The sequence below is a fragment of the Lethenteron reissneri genome, chromosome 40, assembly GCF_015708825.2.
Source record: "Lethenteron reissneri isolate LAM-NWPU_2019-01 chromosome 40, ASM1570882v1, whole genome shotgun sequence".
Taxonomy (NCBI): Eukaryota; Metazoa; Chordata; class Hyperoartia; order Petromyzontiformes; family Petromyzontidae; genus Lethenteron; species Lethenteron reissneri.
Window position 1 is genome coordinate 10,644,532 of NC_083818.1, and position 18,842 is coordinate 10,663,373.

Here is an 18,842-nt window from a genome sequence, read left to right on the forward strand (position 1 = left end):
GTGGCTGAGAATATGTTATCGTTTCGATGTTTCGTGTTCTATTTGCTTCATTGCTGCACTTAATTTTACTTGTTTTGCTTTTGGTAGGTCACTCGTCCAAATAAGACCTAATCTGGTGTCTCGAATTCTCACCTGGTTACACAAACTTTACTTGAAACCACTTTTGATATTCTAGATTTGATATTGCAGACGTGAAATTACTTCATGGAGTATACTGTAATGGGTATTAAATAAAACATTTCTTTTAAAGAAAATATAAATGTTCAACATATAAGACCGTCTATAGCAGTGTTGTATGAAGCACGATTCACACACGTACCATTTGAAAGATGCGTTGCAAAGTATCACACGCACATTTTACCGATCCACGTAAACATTAAATTACAGCGTGGCAGAAGCACGTCTTCTCTGAACATTTAGAAAGCAAGCGTGCAGACGTGAACAACACACGCAATTACGCAATCAATAAAGCTCATTCCACGTGAGCTCACAACTCCGACGAACCATCACGGCAAAGAGAAGCAGCACACACACAGAGACACACACGTACACGCTTTCAAAAATACCCCCCCACACCACCCACAACAAAACGACAATAAAAAAACAACTACGAACTTTCGCGTTTAAATAATAATCTGTACAACAACAACAGCAAAACTTTACAAAAACAACAAACAAAAAACACGCAACACCGAACGCGACGCCAAAGCGTCTCACGGCTCATTACCAGTGACATTCTCGCTCCTGCCTCTGTGTGGGCTCCGCATGTGGACGCACGGGAAACAGTTGACCCTCTGCTGGTAGCGCAGAGGCCGCCCTGGGTAGGAGGTGGCACGCGCCGCGGACACGGCCACGCACAGCAGCGCAGCGAATGCGCCGATCGCCCTCATCGCCGGCGCTCTGGGCAAGTGAATCTCGCTTGGGTCGCGCTCGCCGCTCAGCTCTTCCACCTCTCCTCGCCCTCTGTGGGGGCTTGCTTTGCTTTGCCCTCCCTCGTGCCCCCCGTGAGTTGTGTGCGAACGCTCGCAGCTCGCAAGCACCACCCCTACTGCGCTCTCGGCATGTGTTTCTCGCTGTGTGCACGTGCGCGCGCGCGCGCGCGTGTGTGTGTGTGCGAACCTCTGAGACGAACGTGCTACTGTGGTGGTGTATGTCTCTGTATGTTGAACTTCTGTTCGCGCCGTGCATAGCCAATCGTGTCAGTCGGAGGTGCGGTGTGCCTGTTTGTTGTGTTGCAATTTTTGTCGCGCTCTCAAAACTGTATCCTGCTTTCACACATTCCACCCACAGTTGCCTTCTCTCGGTGTCTTTCGATATCTGTCTAGCTCTGGTTTATCACTGCGGCTGGCTTGTTATATCTGCCCGTCTATACCTTAGATTTCATCTTCACGTCTGTCTGCCTGCCTCTCTCCTCCCCCCTCCTCCTGTGCCGTTTGACTGCCCAGTGATCCTCGTGTCACTTGCGTTAAATTCTCTGCGGGGTCCGCTTTGCCTGGCCGGCTTTCTGCTCCGCGTCATCTGTCCCCTCCCCTCTCCCCGAGCAGTCAAGTACAATCTTGTTCCTCCCGAGTTGCCCGATACAAGTGCTCAGAGTCACATCAGCAGCGGCGGCAGCAGCTCTTCTTGTGCCGTGCCAATGTGGATCAATTGTATTGGATACGTGTGCCATTGATTGCTGGTAGTGCATTGGCAGTGGTACGGAAGCACAAAACGCACACACACCACTTTAATACGAGAGTCAGTAAACACTGTCCTAAAAATGTAAATAAGTAAATGAAAAAGGTGACGTTTTGTGCAATGGGGCACTCCTTAATAGCAGAGACTTTTGACTTTAAAACAACTTTCATTGCCGCCAGCAGCAAAAGCACTGGAGGCGATTTCAATGTGAAATACACAGCCACCAGCAAACAAATGAAAATAAACGCTACAAATCGACACGCTGTGGCGCTAAAAGCACCGCGCACAGAGAGATCGGGACAATGTATGACGTTTTGGCCATTCTTTATCCACAGCTCGATGCTGGGCCAGTCAGTTGCATTTTTTATCACCGCATAATTGAGGGAAATTCATTTGATTGAAATTTAAACCTTAAATTGTGCTTGCGCTTCAGTTATAATTAATTGGGATAAGTGCCACGTGTTGTCAAACAGTTGTGTGGTCAACAGAGTGGCCAGGCCACTCGGCAGGATCAGCCATAACCATACAATCTACGGTCACAATCAACACGCGCGCAATAATTTTCTTAGGTGGATGCTGTGGTCGACCACTTGAGAGATTCAATATTTCATACTGGTAGGAACCTCCTGGTTACACCAGCCCACAGGAGATTATTGTGTCCGTCGTGCAGGGAGGGGCTGGGTGGGGAGGGGAGGGTGGGGAGGGGCTGGGTGGGGAGGGAGGGGCTGGGTGAGGAGGGTAGGGAGGGGCTGGATAGAGAGGGTGGGAAGGGTGGGGAGGGTGGAAGGGGTGGGGCTGGGTGGGGAGGGGCTTGTCACCCCGTGGTGCCCTTATAAAACTCAACGTGTAACCTACTCACGCCGGCTTGTGCCCGCCCTCACAGTCGGCCATATTTGCGGAATACACCACGCCGCCGTTGACCCTGGCCATTGACCGAGCAACCCAACGTTACTACCAGCTCCCTCCGCAGGAATGTGTTTTACATGCTTTCACATTCATTCTATTTTTGTGCACGAAAGTCAACAATCGATCTTAGTCCTTATAAAACCGTACGTAGATATATCCCCCCGGCACCCCCCTCTCTTGCTCCAGAGGCATGAGTGATGAATTGCAAATGTTATTCATTTTTAATGTGTCTTATTAAAGTCCCTCATTTGTTACGAGTAGACTTGGTCAAAATGAAATTCCTGGGCCCGGCACATGAACAAAATAACTTTTATTTTTTATTTTTTTGGTTGTCGTTGCTTCATCTCAAACTAATTTCCACGGGATTTTTACAGGGGCATGTTTGTCGTCAAAACGCTACATTTGGAAATCGTTGCACATTATTACTTTTGACATCGGGCAGTTGCTTTATGGTGAATGTGCATTATTTAAAAATTTGCATCGCCTCAAGCACAGCCATTGAGTTTAAACACAAGCGGCAATTATAAACATATACAGACGACATTCAGAAACTTGCAAAACCTAATCTGAGGTAAAATTGAAATCCCATGATCATTCACTCTGCAATGTAATGTCACAGGGTATACATTACTTTAAAATGCATGTGAATACTTGTGGAGCTTTTATAATACATTTACAATCCTAATAATAATAATAATCATCATCCAAGAGCTGTCCACTGCTGGATGAAGGCCTCCCAAGCCGTAGCCATTTCATGGTTTCATAACATATACCTCTCATCATGGTTTAATGGTACAAGGTCTACGTGTTACACATGTCTGTACATGTGAGACACTTATACCTCTTTACCTCCAGCACGTTGTTACCTATTGTTCTGCCTTGTTCATTTGCAAGTGATGAAAACAACATGAGCAGGAACACTTCCCCCCAAAATGTATAACTTCACCCCGAGAGAAACATGCCTCCATTCAAATAGTTTACTGTCAACGCGACATTGCATGCCTCTGATGTATCGCACGCGTTTTATGAGGCCCTGTTGCAACAGTGCTTAACCCCCATGGGTCAAGGCCCTGAATGGATGGAAGGAAGGGGCTGCAGGAGGGGGACTGTGGCGTGAATACCGTGCAGGAGAAATCTCGAATGTGCGTGGCGAACATCAGCGCCACATCGCGGCAATAAAACAGCAAGATGAAACACGTGCCTTGCTCACAGGAAGTGGACTGGACATGCGTACACGTGACCATGCTATGCTTAATCTCCTTCGCAACATGGAGGCGAGGGCGGGGTGGGGGAGCATAGGGGCTGTAGGGCAGGGGAATAGGGTGGCGAGAGGAGGATGAGGTTGAGGATGGGGTGGCTTAGATTGGGGGTCTATCGTACCAAAAATGCTGAAAACCACTTCCCCGTGGTATAGCTTGGATGTCAGATTAACTTATCCTTCAAAGCAATGGGTGGTATCCTATGTGGCCTGACTTGTGATGTCCCTTTAAGTGAAATGGGACAGCATTTTGTGGATATTTTGTATTTCATTTATTCTAAAGCCTAGTTTTATGTGTGGATAAAAAAAATTCTCTGGATTTAATCAATGCCATACTTGTGGCAAGCTGTGCTTTTAATGGGGATCAGAATGGAGATGGAGTTATGCTTGGCATGGAGTTGACATGCTTACTAAAGTGTACATATTTACTGGAGGAAAAAAATACTGATTAGGGACAGACACATATATGAATATGATGATGACTGATGGCTAAGTTCAAGGATTCATGCGTTTAAAAAAAAACGTACAAATGTTTTTACGTCATTCCCTTTCACAGTTTGTACGAGGCAGTTATGCACAGTAGCTGGATTTAATAGTACCTTTTAGCAAAGAGGAATGTCTGTAATTGCAAGGAGAATTACAGGGAATGTTGACCACAACATCAATCACTGCCGAAGGGTTTCGACTCCATTTGTTTAGGAATTTCCATGACTTTAGAAATATTCACACCAATGTGAATTAAGGGAAAGGGAAAACACATTGGGCTAGATTGTTTGGCTGCCTATGAACATGAGCGAAAAACGGTTACACACTCATACAGAGCAATGTTGTGATGTTAAATATGATTTTACGGGGAGCGTGAGGGGTGAAGATGGAGTGGGGATATGGGGGGGGGGGGGGGTTGGGATGCCCGGTGCGGGTTTAATTACCAAACGATCACGTGGCCCTGATTCGCAACAGTCAACGCAAAATCTGATCCTCGCGTCTGGAATCTGATCTGGATCGGTCCTTTGAATCAATCCCGATCGATTGAGATCGGATTGAAATGTATTGCATTGTGATTTATTTTGAAACTGCTTTGAAACTGACGTAGCAATGCAGATCTTGATTCGACTTCATATTTTTGTTGTTGTTGTTGTTGCTATTTGAGCACTAAATAAATAATCTGTTTATCCAGAAACGTCTCGCTGAGTTGGAAGGAGGACCCTCTGTTGATGTGCTTGAATAATACAACGATGCTTCACGCGGGCCAAAAGTGGAGTCACCAGAGAAAACCTATCAGACATACATTAGGGGATAATTCACAAATGTCTGGACGAATGGGATCATGAGCCCATGAAATCATGAGCCCATCTGTATATTTGGTATCTCCTGGCCACGTTGCAGCTCGTTGGGTTTGACAGTTCCACAAATCGACCTGTTGGTCGTGTGCAGGGGTGGAATGATGCATCGGTTCTTCAACTCAATGTAAATGCGTAAGCTCCAGTTACGCTCATCCAAATGCGCATCAGTTATAATCTAATTGTTCAGTTTGTATATATTTTTTTTCTGAAATGGGTTCACATCACGACTGCGGCCACAGCAGTTGCCACCGTTCTCCACAATGAAAATAAATGAACTGATTCTTAAGATCGTCAGGGCCGGTGGCCAATCGTTCCACCGTTGCTAATTTTAATACAGCACAAGCCACCAGATGACAATGAACTCGTGCACGCGATAAAGCAACACAATGGCTCTTGAGTGAAACAAACAAAAGTGGGAGGAACACATTGCACTTTTTGGGAACACAACATTGTTCTTTAACGGCAAAGTTCATCTGGATAAATAAAGGTTGCAGTGTTTTCCGCATGTGTCAGCATTTGTATTTATCTTATAATATATTAAAAAAACATTTTAAGGGCGCCGTGTTCCCTTGGCTCGATGCGAGTGGCGCCAATTTCAATTCAATACAAAGTTCAAATCTGCCAAATACCTTGCATAAGTTTGTATTCATCCTGTTGTTCCACTCTTTCCTACATCATTCTTGACGTCCTCACATCCCACGCACGTGCATCGATCTGACACTGCACAGCGTATTGCTCAATACATATTTGTCGTTTATTTGCTTTGCATGCGCGTATTTCCACGTCACATTTGGAATGTAAGCGTGTAATTTAAGAGTTCTCATGAGCTTAACGTTGTTTTTCCCCTCACAACAACGATTGCTCAATTCTGCGTACTTTGGTTTGCAGTAAACTGCCCATGCACTTGAGATGGATTTTTTTTCAGAGATATTCAGCCACATTTTGTGAAATACATGGATGAAGTCCACATTTAATTCATGAGAATGATAGGACAGTCCAGGAGCCAGTAAAATCTGAAGTTTATTATGACTTCTCCAATTTGTGTTCATGCTTTTATCTCTCTAAAGCGTTTTTTTTAGTTTCACATGTAACCTTAAACATTATTCGAATCTACAAAAGCCAGGCATTGTGGTATTTGATATATATTTGTCTGATATTGAATCTGATTGATGGCATGTATGTGGTCAATGGTGTAAAACAAAACAGAAAATACAGCTTGCTCATGAATTTGGCTCGCTTCTAAACCGTCCATTATTCAGCTCGCTATGAACTTGGCGAACAATATATATCCATCTGATAAGCTTAATGAGTCTGTCTTCTTTACGTCAGTTTCCTTTGCGAAAAGAAGAATGATTTAGCCCAGGGGTCCTCAAACTACGGCCCGCGGGCCACATGCGGCCCGCCGAGGACATTAATCCGGCCCGCCGGGTGTTTTTGCCGCCGCTGCCTGTCTGTTACTTTTTTTCTAGATGAGAAGGACGGTCATTGGTGGAAGAGGGAGAGGGGGCGGAGTTCCCCCCAATCAGACTGCATTGATGGGCAGTGCAGTCTGTATGTCTCTGTGTGGGCAAAGTTATTGCTGGTATATTGTTTTTGTAGCGCTGTATATATTGGTATTTTACTAATAGCAATTTTGACTCCCTAGGAAACAATGATGTCAAGAAAGAGAAAAATTTACTCGGAGTGTAGGATATTCAAAGAACAGTGGACTTATGATTACTTTTTCATGCAGTACAAGGACAGAGCTGTGTGTCTGATATGCCAGAATATAGTGTCTGTGTTCAAAGAATACAATTTACGTCGACACTATGAAACTCAACATAAAGATAAATATGATTGTTTGGTCGGAGAAGTGAGAAAAGATAAAATATTAAAACTGAAAAATACATTAGCAACTCAGCAAAATACTTTTGTGAAGCAGAAGCAGCTAAATATTTCATCACTGCAAGCAAGTTTTCAAGTTGCCAAGCTAATAGCGTGCACTGGCAGACCATTCGTGGAGGGAGAATTTGTTAAAGAATGTCTTCTTTCTGTTGCCAAAGAGATGTGTCCAGAGAAGGCCGATTTATTTAGTACAGTGAGTCTTTCAGGACCTACAATTACACGGAGGATTGAAGAAATGGGAGACAATTTGCATCAGCATTTGCAAAACTCCACAAAAAAACGTTCCTATTTTTCATTGGCACTCGACGAAAGCAATGATGTTCGTGATTCTGCACAACTTCTAATTTTTATTCGTGGGACGAATGACTATTTCGAAGTCACAGAAGAGCTTGCTGCACTGCAAAGCATCAAAGGAACATCTACAGGAGAGGATATCTTTCGATTTAAAGCTTTCGTTACTGCAGGGATTCATCTTCTTGGTTCTTTCGGTAAAGTCACCTAGAAGGGAAGTAATAAAATAATAAAAGTAAAAGATAATAAAATAATTCTCACGACGTTTCGGCCACAACGCAAGCAGTCGTCCTCAGGTGAAAACCAAGTCTGTTGGGGAGACAGCGTCTGAATGAAACAGTACACGAGCTTGGAGCATATATAAGCTGGGTTGGAAACGGGGGAAAGAGCGCCTTGACAAAATAATTTGCATATCAAGAGGAATTTAGCATATGTATGGGAAATGCAGGAATGTGATTAGTACTACATATGCAGCCTTTCTGACAGATGTAACAGAGCTACTCAACAGTTTCAATGTGCAACTTCAAGGAAAGGGGAAGCTCATTGGGATATGCAATCACATGTCAAAGCATTTGAAGTAAAATTAGGCCTCCTCATCAAACAAGTGAAGGAGGAAAACTTCTGCCATCTCCCCACAACTCAAAATCTGTTAGCGGAAAATCCATTGGTTGCATTCCCAAACAAAACATGTGTGGATTCACTGGAAAAATTGCAAAAGGAGTTCCAATTTGGATTTAAAGAGCTTCATCTCCATGAACATGACATACAGCTTTTCCGTAACCCATTTTCTATTGACATTGAAAATGTGGATACAATTTACCAAATGGAACTGGCTGAACTGCAGAATTGTGACTCTCTGAAAGACGTATTCAAGTCAAGCAGCCTTCATAATTTCTATGCATCTCTCCCCTCTGAGACATATCCTCATCTCAGGAACCATGCACTCAAAATGGCAACCATCTTTGGCAGCACTTATGTCTGTGAACAGACTTTTTCCAGAATGAAACATTTGAAATCTCCAACCAGATTTAGACTAACGGATGCACACTTGCATCACTTGTTACGACTAGCAGTGACAAATATGGAACCGGACATTGACTATCTCATTAGCCAAAAGCAGGCCCATAGTTCCCATTGAAATACTGGCAAGTTTGTTGATTTAACTTTACTTGTTCTTCATTTTAAATATTGTATTTGTTCCCGTTTTGTTTCTTCACTTCAAAATAAAATATATGCAGTGTGCATAGGAATTTGTTCATAGTTTTTTTTTACTATAGTCCGGCCCTCCAACGGTCTGAGGGACAGTGAACTGGCCCCCTGTTTAAAAAGTTTGAGGACCCCTGATTTAACCATTGCCAACAATATTAAACGGGGCTATTTCCCTCGCCTGGTTATTCAGAAAGTCGTGGGTTCGTCCCAACCATGATGACTGCCGTATATTTGGAGTTTGCATGTCTCTCTCTCCCCGTGGTTGCGTCGATTTTTCTCCGGGTCCTCCAGTTTTTCCCTCCACATGTAGAAACATGCGTATCCATATTATTTGGCTGCTATACTTTCCACATGATAAGCCACTTTGTTGAGCTATCATTTGTGACCAGGTCTCTTCCAAAAAGGAGATATACAGCACAGTGGCTCTTACTTGGTAAAACATAAAAAGTAGTATTGGGTAATTTTTTTTATAAATTATGTACAAACATCTCCGTCACTACTGAACCCATACATTTCTCTATATAGATGGACTCTCACTTACTTATTTATGAAGATATTGATTATTTAACATAAGCGTTACTTGGAAGGTAATTAATGAATGTTGTAAAATTATAGCTGTTAATTTGAATTGCAGCTCACCGCATATTTTTACCCACTCACTCAACAATTTACTCATACATTGCATGCAACTTCTGCACTTCTAACAAGTTGCATGTCAAAGCGATCGGTCGACAAAAAGAACACGGCAACTTTTTGCATATTTTGGCATTGCTTCACACGGCCATGAGAATATTTAAATCGGACCACTTGACTTCACGCGTGCATAGAGTGCCGAAGTCGCTGGCTGCCCGTGCAACCACAGCCACAACTTCTCCACGCTCCACGCTCGAGACGTCTCGGGTTGAGATTTCTGTCAAGATTGTCGTGAGACCGGGACACGTTTGCGTAACCGCGCTGCTGGCTTATGTGCGTGTTTGTCGACACGTAGTTTACGCGCTAACGAGTCCGCAAAATCACGTAAAATATTCTTAGGTTTTTTCGGTAAAGTCACGTAGGTAAAAAATTAATAAAAGTAAAATAAAAATAAAATAAAAATCACGACGTTTCGGAGGCAACACAAGCTTCTGTCACAGCACGATAGCTGTATCTCACTTGATACAGCTGTCGTGCTGTGACGGTTCCACCTGAATACGGAAGCTTGTGTTGCCTCCGAAACGTCGTGATTTTTATTTTATTTTTATTTTACTTTTATTAATTTTAATTTTTTACCTACGTGACTTTACCGAAAAAACCTAAGAATATGAATCCATGCAGTCACGAAAGCTTCAAATCTAGAAGTCCCATAAAATCCCAGATCGTCTGCACACGCATCAATGCCGTCCCTTTAACAGCACTATCCGACTGCGCCGGGATGCTTCCTCCCCGTATCCATAATTGCAGGAAACGAGTGGGAACATAACATTCTGAGGGTAGTGGACATGTGTGCATTGAAGGAATGTACCTCGGGTTTTTTTCTCTCTCTTCCACCCCCCCCCCAACTCCAACCTCCCCCCCCCCCTCCACGAGCCATTAGGAGCATCGCGAGCCCGTGCCTGCACGCACGCAACGGCCTCTGCCTGGCCGAAGGGGCGCCACCCTCGAACGAGAGCCGTCATCCTGCCTTGAAACTTTCGCGACTGCAGGAATTCAAATTCTTTGGTTCTGTCGGTGAAGTTACGTAGATAGAAAATAATTTTTTTTATAAAACATCATGTTTTTTATTTTATAATATTTTTATTTTCTATCTACGTGACTTTACCGAAAGAAAGAAATAATATAGCCATCACCCCCCCACCGCCGCTGTGCTTTCAAAACTTACTTCTCCCCCGCCCCACCTCTCCCCTCCGCTCTGACCACCCCCTCCCCTGTCACCGTGATAGAGCCCTCTTCAGTGATCATTGCCTCTCTCCCACCCCCACCCACCCCACCCACTACCACCACCGCCACGGTCTCTAATCTGATAGAGACTGCGGAGTGGACGGGGGCAGGGTCTGCGTGCCACGTTGGAGCCCGCCTATTGCGTGTGTCACGGCTGTCCACGCTTGACGTCTGTACGTGCGGGGGTGAGGGTGGCGGGTGTTCGAGATCGCCTTTCGACTCGTGTCATCGTGGCGCGCTCGAAAGGGCTAAAATAATAAATATATGCCGTTAAAAAAATAACCAAGGCGTTGCTTCGTGTGTGTGCCTGCCCCCCCCCCCCCCAACTCCCCCCCCTCCCTCCACACCGTGGCTTTGGTGTTAAGGAGCTGTCATGTGTGCTCGCTCCCTTGCCCAGTGATGATCATAACAACAACATACGTGGGGGACGTCCCTATACATGCCAACACGACCTCGCCTAATTGACTTGCGCAAGGCTCTGCGTGGCAACAGTCAGAGCAACAGGCAGCCACGCGCGCACGTGCCAAGGCGCGATTCGAAAAGGCTTCATCTGCAAAACACTCAAAGCAGTTGGGCTTTGTATCGGTGTATCGTGTCCAGGCGCGTGCGGCGACCACCACCACCATCACCACCCAGTGTGCTGCACAAGAGGCAGGGGATTCGCCCCACCGTGGGGAATTTCTGAAAGCGTCGAGACGCACACATGCATGGATAATAGTGCGCACTCGAAAGAAAAAAAGAAAAAGTCTTGAGCTTGGAAATGGACAGCGAGTGTGCAGCATGGGTGAGTGGAGGGACGGAATTCGAGACTACGTGGGCAAGTAGCAGCGGTGTATAACATCTGTGCAGAGAGAACATCGTTGATGAACGTGTAGAGCGTGTGAAGGGGAGTGAAGTGAGATGAGAGGAGATAGGTAGGCAGTGCTTTCCAGACAGCTCACGAGGGTGCAATGTCTGAAAGTTAAAATCGGGGTTTCTCTCTAGAACAAGCTGCCTACAGAGCAAAATCTGGTGTCAACAGTGGTTGACAGGAGCCAGGAAATGAGAGTCGTGTTGGATGATGAGATGTCATGGCTATGCAACAGTGATCATGCCCGTTACTTTGTTTGATAAGGAAGCGCATCAAGATATAGACATCACCATCCTGTATCTCTCACAAATGAAGCATTAGGATTTGCGTTCATAGGGCGTTTGCTTAATAGCCTCAGCAACTCAAAGCACCTTACATCACATCTCAGACATTCCCAAAGCCCTGCTGCAGCCTAGCCAAAGGAACCCTCGGTGGCTGGAGTGACATTACTTTGTGTTTTTGTTTTATTATCCCAAGTATGTAATTTAAGAGTAATGCATTAATACCCCGGTTTACATCGGAGATGCGTTCCTGAAAGGTGCGATGACGAATATCAAAACGAGGCAAACACATTCCTGTGGAGGGAGCTGGTAGGAACGTTGGGTTGCTCGGTCAATGGCCAGGGTCAACGGCGCCGTGGTGTATTCCGCAAATATACCCGACTGTGAGGGCGGGCACAAGCCGGCGTGAGTAGGTTAAACGTTGAGTTTTATAAGGGCACCACGGGGTGACCAGCCCCTCCCCACCCACCCAGCCCCACCCCTCCCTCCCACCCCCCACCCAGCCCCTCCCCACCCTCCCCTCCCCACCCAGCCCCTCCCCACCTTCCCCACCCAGCCCCTCCCCACCCTCCCCACCCAGCCCCTCCCCACCCTCCCCACCCAGCCCCTCCCCACCCTCCCCTCTCCACCCAGCCCCACCCCTCCCATTTTTGGATACACGACAGACGGACGGACGGAAGGACACAATAATCCCCTGGTGTAACCAGGAGGTTCCTACCAGTATCAAAACAATGTACAGGATATTACACCTCGCTTGCTATACGTTTTCTGCTGTTTTTCCCTCCTCTTGAAATTCCCACTGCATTCCGGTTTCTTTAATGACAGTACAAAATTCTTAAAAATAAATAAATAAAGCACTTCACAGGGTAGGTGGAGGGCGAAGGCTGAGAAGAGACGGATGCGAGAAATGACGGCCGATCCTGCCAGCGACGTGAGGGTGGGCCGAGGCGACGCACGTTAGGTCGTGGTGGAAGCACCGCCGCCTCCAGCGGTAGCTGCAGAGAGCTCCCTCACACGAGGGCAAGTTCGTCTGCTCTTCCACGCTGGCCAGACAGCTCGGGAGAGGTTGGGCTACCCTACACGTCTCACCACCACGTGCGGTCTATCAATCGACGGGCTGTGGTGTATCCATTCAAACTGCCGGGTGGTTAAGGCGTTGATGAAACTTGCCTATTTATTTTATTTTTATTTGCATTGCCTCACCCGGAGATATTGAACTGCTGATCTCTGGATTGCAAGCCAAGTGTGCTAATAACCATCAGTAGTTTCCTCTGTTGCTAAAGTACTTCATTGCACATGCACGATGGATATAACTCGTCAAATAACATGCTTTTTTCATGCATGTTTCCAAACTTAACATGTACGTTATCAACTATGGATCGTATGGTTAAGCAACTGGTGTGGCATACGGATGTTTGAATTATTCATTATTCAATGCCATTACTTTGGTGGTTGCTTAAAGGATTATAACCACAACTGCGCCATTCTGATGAACTGAATTTCCACCTGCAAACGCTTGCGACCAACACTTTAACACTGTTTTGAGGAGGCCCGTACACTCTCCCTTGGTCTGCCTGCATTGTATAAATCTGGAATTGTCGTGGCAATAGATCTCTGTGGCCGGAGACATTATCTGCCTGCCTGGCATGCATTATCGTACAATTTCCCCTTGGCCCTCTGAAGGTATTTCACTGGTTGAGTGTCCTGCCTTTCAACGCAGTGTCATTTTAAATAATGAGCAGAGGTGGGGCATGCCTTATTCGTGGTTAACGGGTTGTACTTTTGACATTTAAAGTGATTGTGTGAGTCCAAATATGTCAAAGCACAATTCATCATATACCGGGGTTTGTTTGGATAAATTGACAAGGTGGATTTTTCCCCCCTGACAATATCAAGGGCACATCAGAGAAAATCAAAACCATATCCATGTACTTTGGTCAAAAGTTGTTTCACATGCAGACAGATGTAGCCTTAAATGATCCTCATTTTTTTTGCGATCACAACACTTGTCACGCACAACAAGAAAATCACGAGTATGAAACACAACTATATGTACATTATATACATCGCGCAATTATATAAGGGGGGATGAAAATTTAAAGGAAGATAGTTGAGGTGAGTGAAAGCAGGTAGAGTGACAGTGGTAATGAAAATCAAGACACCAGTGTGCGAAGATGAAAGTTTTCAATCATTGCATCATATTATCCCACTGTGACATGTGTATCGAAAAACATGATCTCTGGCATCGAGCACTGATCAGAAACTGAAGCGTGTGAAAATAAGCACGGGCAAATACACCCTCGGAATTTAAATGAGGCATCGGGTGTAAAATGCCACGCGGGAAAGGGCGTGTAGCACATTTTTCCGCCAGCTATCGTGAAGTGCGGTCGTGTCGCTGGAGTTCTCTGCGGTGAGTGCAGTGACTGTGAAAACAGCGGCGCTACGCCTCTCTAAATAAAATTAGAGCTGAACCGCTTGCGTGCTCCGAGATTCAGCGGCGAACGGAACACCCACCACCCTGCAACTTGCATACATCTCGGAACGGGGAAGGGTTGAAGGGACTTTGGCCAGTGGACGAGACTGGTGACAGAATGGTAGTCAAAGGAGGGAGTTCTCAAAGAGGATGACCACTGCGGAAGGTGGGGAACAATGGTGACCACAGAGAGTGGCTGGCATAATCACACACTCTGGCGAAACAAGTTCAGCATGGGGGAAATGTTTAACGTGAACCGATCCTCGGCAGCCAAACTGGGTAATGTTGGTTATCCAAGCTGTAAATCTGTTCCCATTTCTGCAAACTATTCTAATTGTAGCTTCCAGTGGTTCTCGAGTATTATCTTTATACGAAAAACAACACGTGGTTTATGCAAACGCCCAACAGTGTTTTTCCTTTTGTATTCACTTTAAATATAATATACACGGTAATTATTTTGATCATTATAGTCGTGATTTCCTTTGAACACCAATACTATTCTACGGTCGCGTATGATGGCAATATGCTCAGGAGCTAAATGCCAATGTCGAGGTCTGCTACCCACGATGAGAGGGCTTCAGAAGAGAGTTCGTGTAGTTCAGCTGTTCCTCGTCTGTTGATAGGGTGCAGGCTACAGTGGTTTACTACATGGTGCATAGTTTGGGTTGCATGAACACAATCGCGCTGCTGTTGCGCGTCTTTAAGTTTCCATGCATCAAGGCGATGTTCGGATGCGGTTGATCGTGACACCACCAGTGTCTTCGAGAAATGTCAAAACCGCGAGGTGCGATGTTTGGGTCTTGAATGAGGTTTAAACAACAATCATAATCCCAATCTAATTATGGTAGTAAAAAAATGTATGCAAGTCCTTGTAAACATAAATAGATAATAGTGCATCAAATTATTTGCCTTATCAATCTGTGCCGACATGTGCCAATATATGTTGGCACATGTTGGCAAATGTACCAGATTAGGTGTGTCAGTCATGGTGGGGGGCACGGGGGGGAGGGTGCGTGGTTGACTATACTTCACCACGCTGGTCATTGTGAGTTGGAGTGGCAGCCAAGGAATGCAATGTGTCTGAGAGGATGCGCCACATAGAAGATCGAGGAATGAGATCAGTGGGTTATTGCATCGCGGAATTCTGAGAGGTGCCTGTGGCATGGGCCGGAAAGCCTTCATCCAGCAGCGGATTGACCACGGCTAACGACGAGTATGACAAGATCGGTAGTACCTCTCCTGCGTTCGCATTCTCAAACAAAACACACATTTGCCCGCACTCGAAAAATGTCGACGCTCGCCCGGCAAAAAATGGATTTTGCTAAAGTGGGGCTTTCAGCCGGCATGTCGTGGCGACGGACGCATGGTGGGAGGTGAGCGCGCAAGCTGTTGGGAACCACGGCAGGAGCACGATGAGGTCACATGATGATCGTGAGGTGCCCCCCCCCCCCTCGCTGATCGTGCTGTTTTACAGCACGCTTGTTTTGAATTCCACATTTCGAGGTCAAAATTCAGCCGCAGTTCATCAGGCGTAAATGGAGGTGGGTGGGTGGGGGGGGAATGTGGTGAGCGTGCGTGACTAAGGTGCCTCGGCTGGAATAAGTCATGAAAACACGAGTGACGATCAGCTGGTGACGACCAGCATGGATGCACGGGGGGAGGGGGGGGTCTTGTTATGACGGCCTACGTCCTCGCGTTCATTTCACTCGCTCGATAAAATCGGGGGTTTCATTCAATGCCAACGGCGCGTTCCGTGAACCCGCGGGTGGCGTCGTTCAGTGACAAGACCCTTTGCACCGACGATGAATTTTAAAACGGTTGTGCCGGGACTATTTTTGTGTTTATTCGTTCCACGCACGGGAGTAAAGTGTACATCACGTATGCATGTTGGACTTCTTTCGCGCCGTACGTAACCAACCAGTGCTAATCGGAGGTGCGGGGGAAGTACAACAAGCTGAACACAAAAAACGACTCTATAAATAAATGAGTCTTGCAAGACGTCAGGACGACGTGGAAGGTTCGGCAAGATACCCATTACGGGGGTCTCTCCAGGGTAAGCCCTCCAGTGGAGTGAGAGCGAGCAATTGCAGGGCTGAACCTCTATAATACCCCGCTTTAGTCGTAGGGAAAATCATCAAATGTTAAATTCGGCTGCGATGACTTGCGCCACACTATTTGCAATCGTCACGTTCGCTTTGTTTTTCAAACGTCGTTTTATTCAATGCTGGCCAGTAAACTTTACCGTTTAATGTATACGATATGGACTGCGTATATTAACTGTAATGTAAAAGTTACCAGGTTAAAGTCACGTAGATAGGTTAAAAAGAAAAATAACAAACCTATCTACGTGACTTTACCGAAAGAACCAAGAAGATGAATGCCTGCAGTCACGAAATCTTTGAATCGAAATTCATGTATTTCTTCCTGCACCAGATTGTCCCCGGGTCCCTCCTACACTGGCTGCTGCACCTTCAGGCGACTGAAAGGTCACGCTGGGTCGGATGTGGATTATTGTTTAACCTTCTTCATTCTGCCACACTTACTGGGCCGCACAAACACCGCCCGTCCTCAGGTGGGCGAGGAAATGAAAGGGTAACCCTTTCTTTTAGGGGATATCCACATTTTCAGGGGTTGAGGGAGGCAGAACATCTGCCTTTTGAACTTCTAACGTGAACGTCTTGCCAAGGCAATAGCTCTTAATGCACATTTCATTTATATTTGTGCAATCAACAGTTCAAGCCAAATTAAACTAGTTAACTGTACACGTGGTTGACTTTTATTGTCTCCCAAATTGTAAGTTGATTATGTACATCTAACTCACAAACTCATAAGACAGTGGTTGATGATGAAGATAGTTATGACACATTTATACTAATAAAATAAAAATTCTAGCTGTAAATTTCACACCTGATGATGATTGCTTGTGTTGCAATCGAAACGTCGTGATTTAATTTACTTTTATTTATTTTTAATTTCAATTTTTTTTACCTAAGTGACTTTACAGAAAGAACCAAAGAGTATGCATCCTTGCAGTCACGAAAACTTCAAATCTAGAACTAACACATTTAGCATGTGTTTCAACACTACTGTTCACCCAGTATGTATGGGGAGCGGTAATGTAGTGGTTAGTGCACCGCGCTAAGAACCCAGTGACCTGAATTCAATTCACCGCTCACAACCAATAACACTGGCAAATATTTTAACCAGTCGTGGGGCTCCCCTAGATTTACTCAGCCTTAAATGAATACCGAGTACAGCGTATAAACGTGGTGAAGATAATGACAATAATCACATTTCACTCAATCCTAAATATGACAAATATGCCGAACACCGTGTCTCTGTGATTGCAAAGCACTCTTTTTTCAAGATGTTCCCGTCCCTATTTTGCCGATGATATTTTGTGTTTATAAATCAACCGGTCGAGAGATTAAATTGTATATGTAACAGAGTGAAGAGTTTTCACGGAGTTTTATTAAACATTAACCGTATTTCATCTGCTCACTATCCAAAACTGACTCTTAAACAAACTAGTCGCACGTGTTTTCGTCCACAGCTCAGCAATCCGCTTTTGAACCGTTCAGATGAGAAACAAGTATAACCCGTAAAAACAAAGTTTTTCACTCTAAATATTTATATGCGTGGCGGCTAGAGTCCTCTCGTCCTCTGGCTTGAGATGGCTGCAATCTATGGGTCAGATGATTGTCTGCCAGTATTAAGCAATTGGTAATTACATATTTAATTTGTTTTCCCTAAACAGTGTAAACATTTTTTAAAAAATTTTCACGAAAATTTATTGTCACACACAACGAGTCTGTGTGGAAAATGTCAGCTCGATTGGATCACGGGAAGTGGGTTAAAAAACGACCGAAAGATTTGCACGGTCGTAAGCAAGCAAGCAAGCACGCAAGCAAGCAAGCACGCAAGCAAGCAAGCAAGCACGCAAGCAAGCAAGCAAGCGAACTTAATATAAAGGATTTAAAAACCGCGGCACGCAATCTCACGGACCGCACAACCCTCAAACACGCGCACGGCAGCAGGCACACATCGGTTCACCTCACAATTCACCTCGCCGCTCCTTCACGCCGTGTTTATTTCCCCCATTTTTTTCTCCCGCACCGCAAATATTACCGCGCCAACCCACGGATGGCTTGTTTGAAAAATCTGCTGCGCCGCTGCTCACAGCGGTCCCTGCCGTGCCTGAGCCACAGGCAACGTAGTTCCGGCCTTGCGCAGATATGGTCAGATATGGCCAGAAGCCACAGTCAGAAGCCACGGCAAACGCATCGAAGTGAACTCGCCATCGCCATGTTCACTGCAAAACGTCAGAGCGGCGGTGGTAAATGCTGGTGAATCTTCAGAAATGTGTTTTTTTGTTTGCATCCATAATTTATTAAATGAATAGCATCTGCTAAATTGCATCAAAGTCAGGGGGTATGTTAATGTTGTATTCATTCAAATCGTTATCTGCAATGCAGATTTATTGTTTAGGCAAAATTCCAAAGTTTTATCGGAACGTAGTTTTCTTTTCCTTAAAATGTAAAATGTTAAACGAGGAAATGTAAGTGTTTTGGTGTGTGTGTATATATATAGTGTAATGAGATTTTAGTGACAGTCTGAAACAAAAAATTTTGGTTATTGCCTGAAACAAGCTGAAGTGCAGTTCGTTGTTGTTTCCGTTACTTGTATTTAACCAGGAGATGGAAAAAGCGATTGAGGAGTGGAGCCACATCGTCTCTTCTGCGACGAGGGTTAC

The 18,842-nt window shown here is 45.2% G+C and overlaps 1 protein-coding gene across 2 annotated transcripts in view; it reads right to left on the reverse strand.

Moving 5' to 3' along the window:
* Positions 1–18,842, reverse strand: part of LOC133352473 (multiple epidermal growth factor-like domains protein 6) — a 272,185-nt gene that overhangs the window by 75,468 nt on the left and 177,875 nt on the right. The window contains exon 1 of one of the 2 annotated variants that reach the window (XM_061568138.1): positions 728–1,453. The exons of the other annotated variant lie outside the window; for it this stretch is intronic. Within the exon in view, the coding sequence (XP_061424122.1) occupies positions 728–890 (163 nt within the window). The 5' untranslated portion in view covers positions 891–1,453. Of the gene's footprint in view, positions 1–727; positions 1,454–18,842 lie in introns of those variants that run through there. 2 annotated transcript variants of the gene reach the window in all.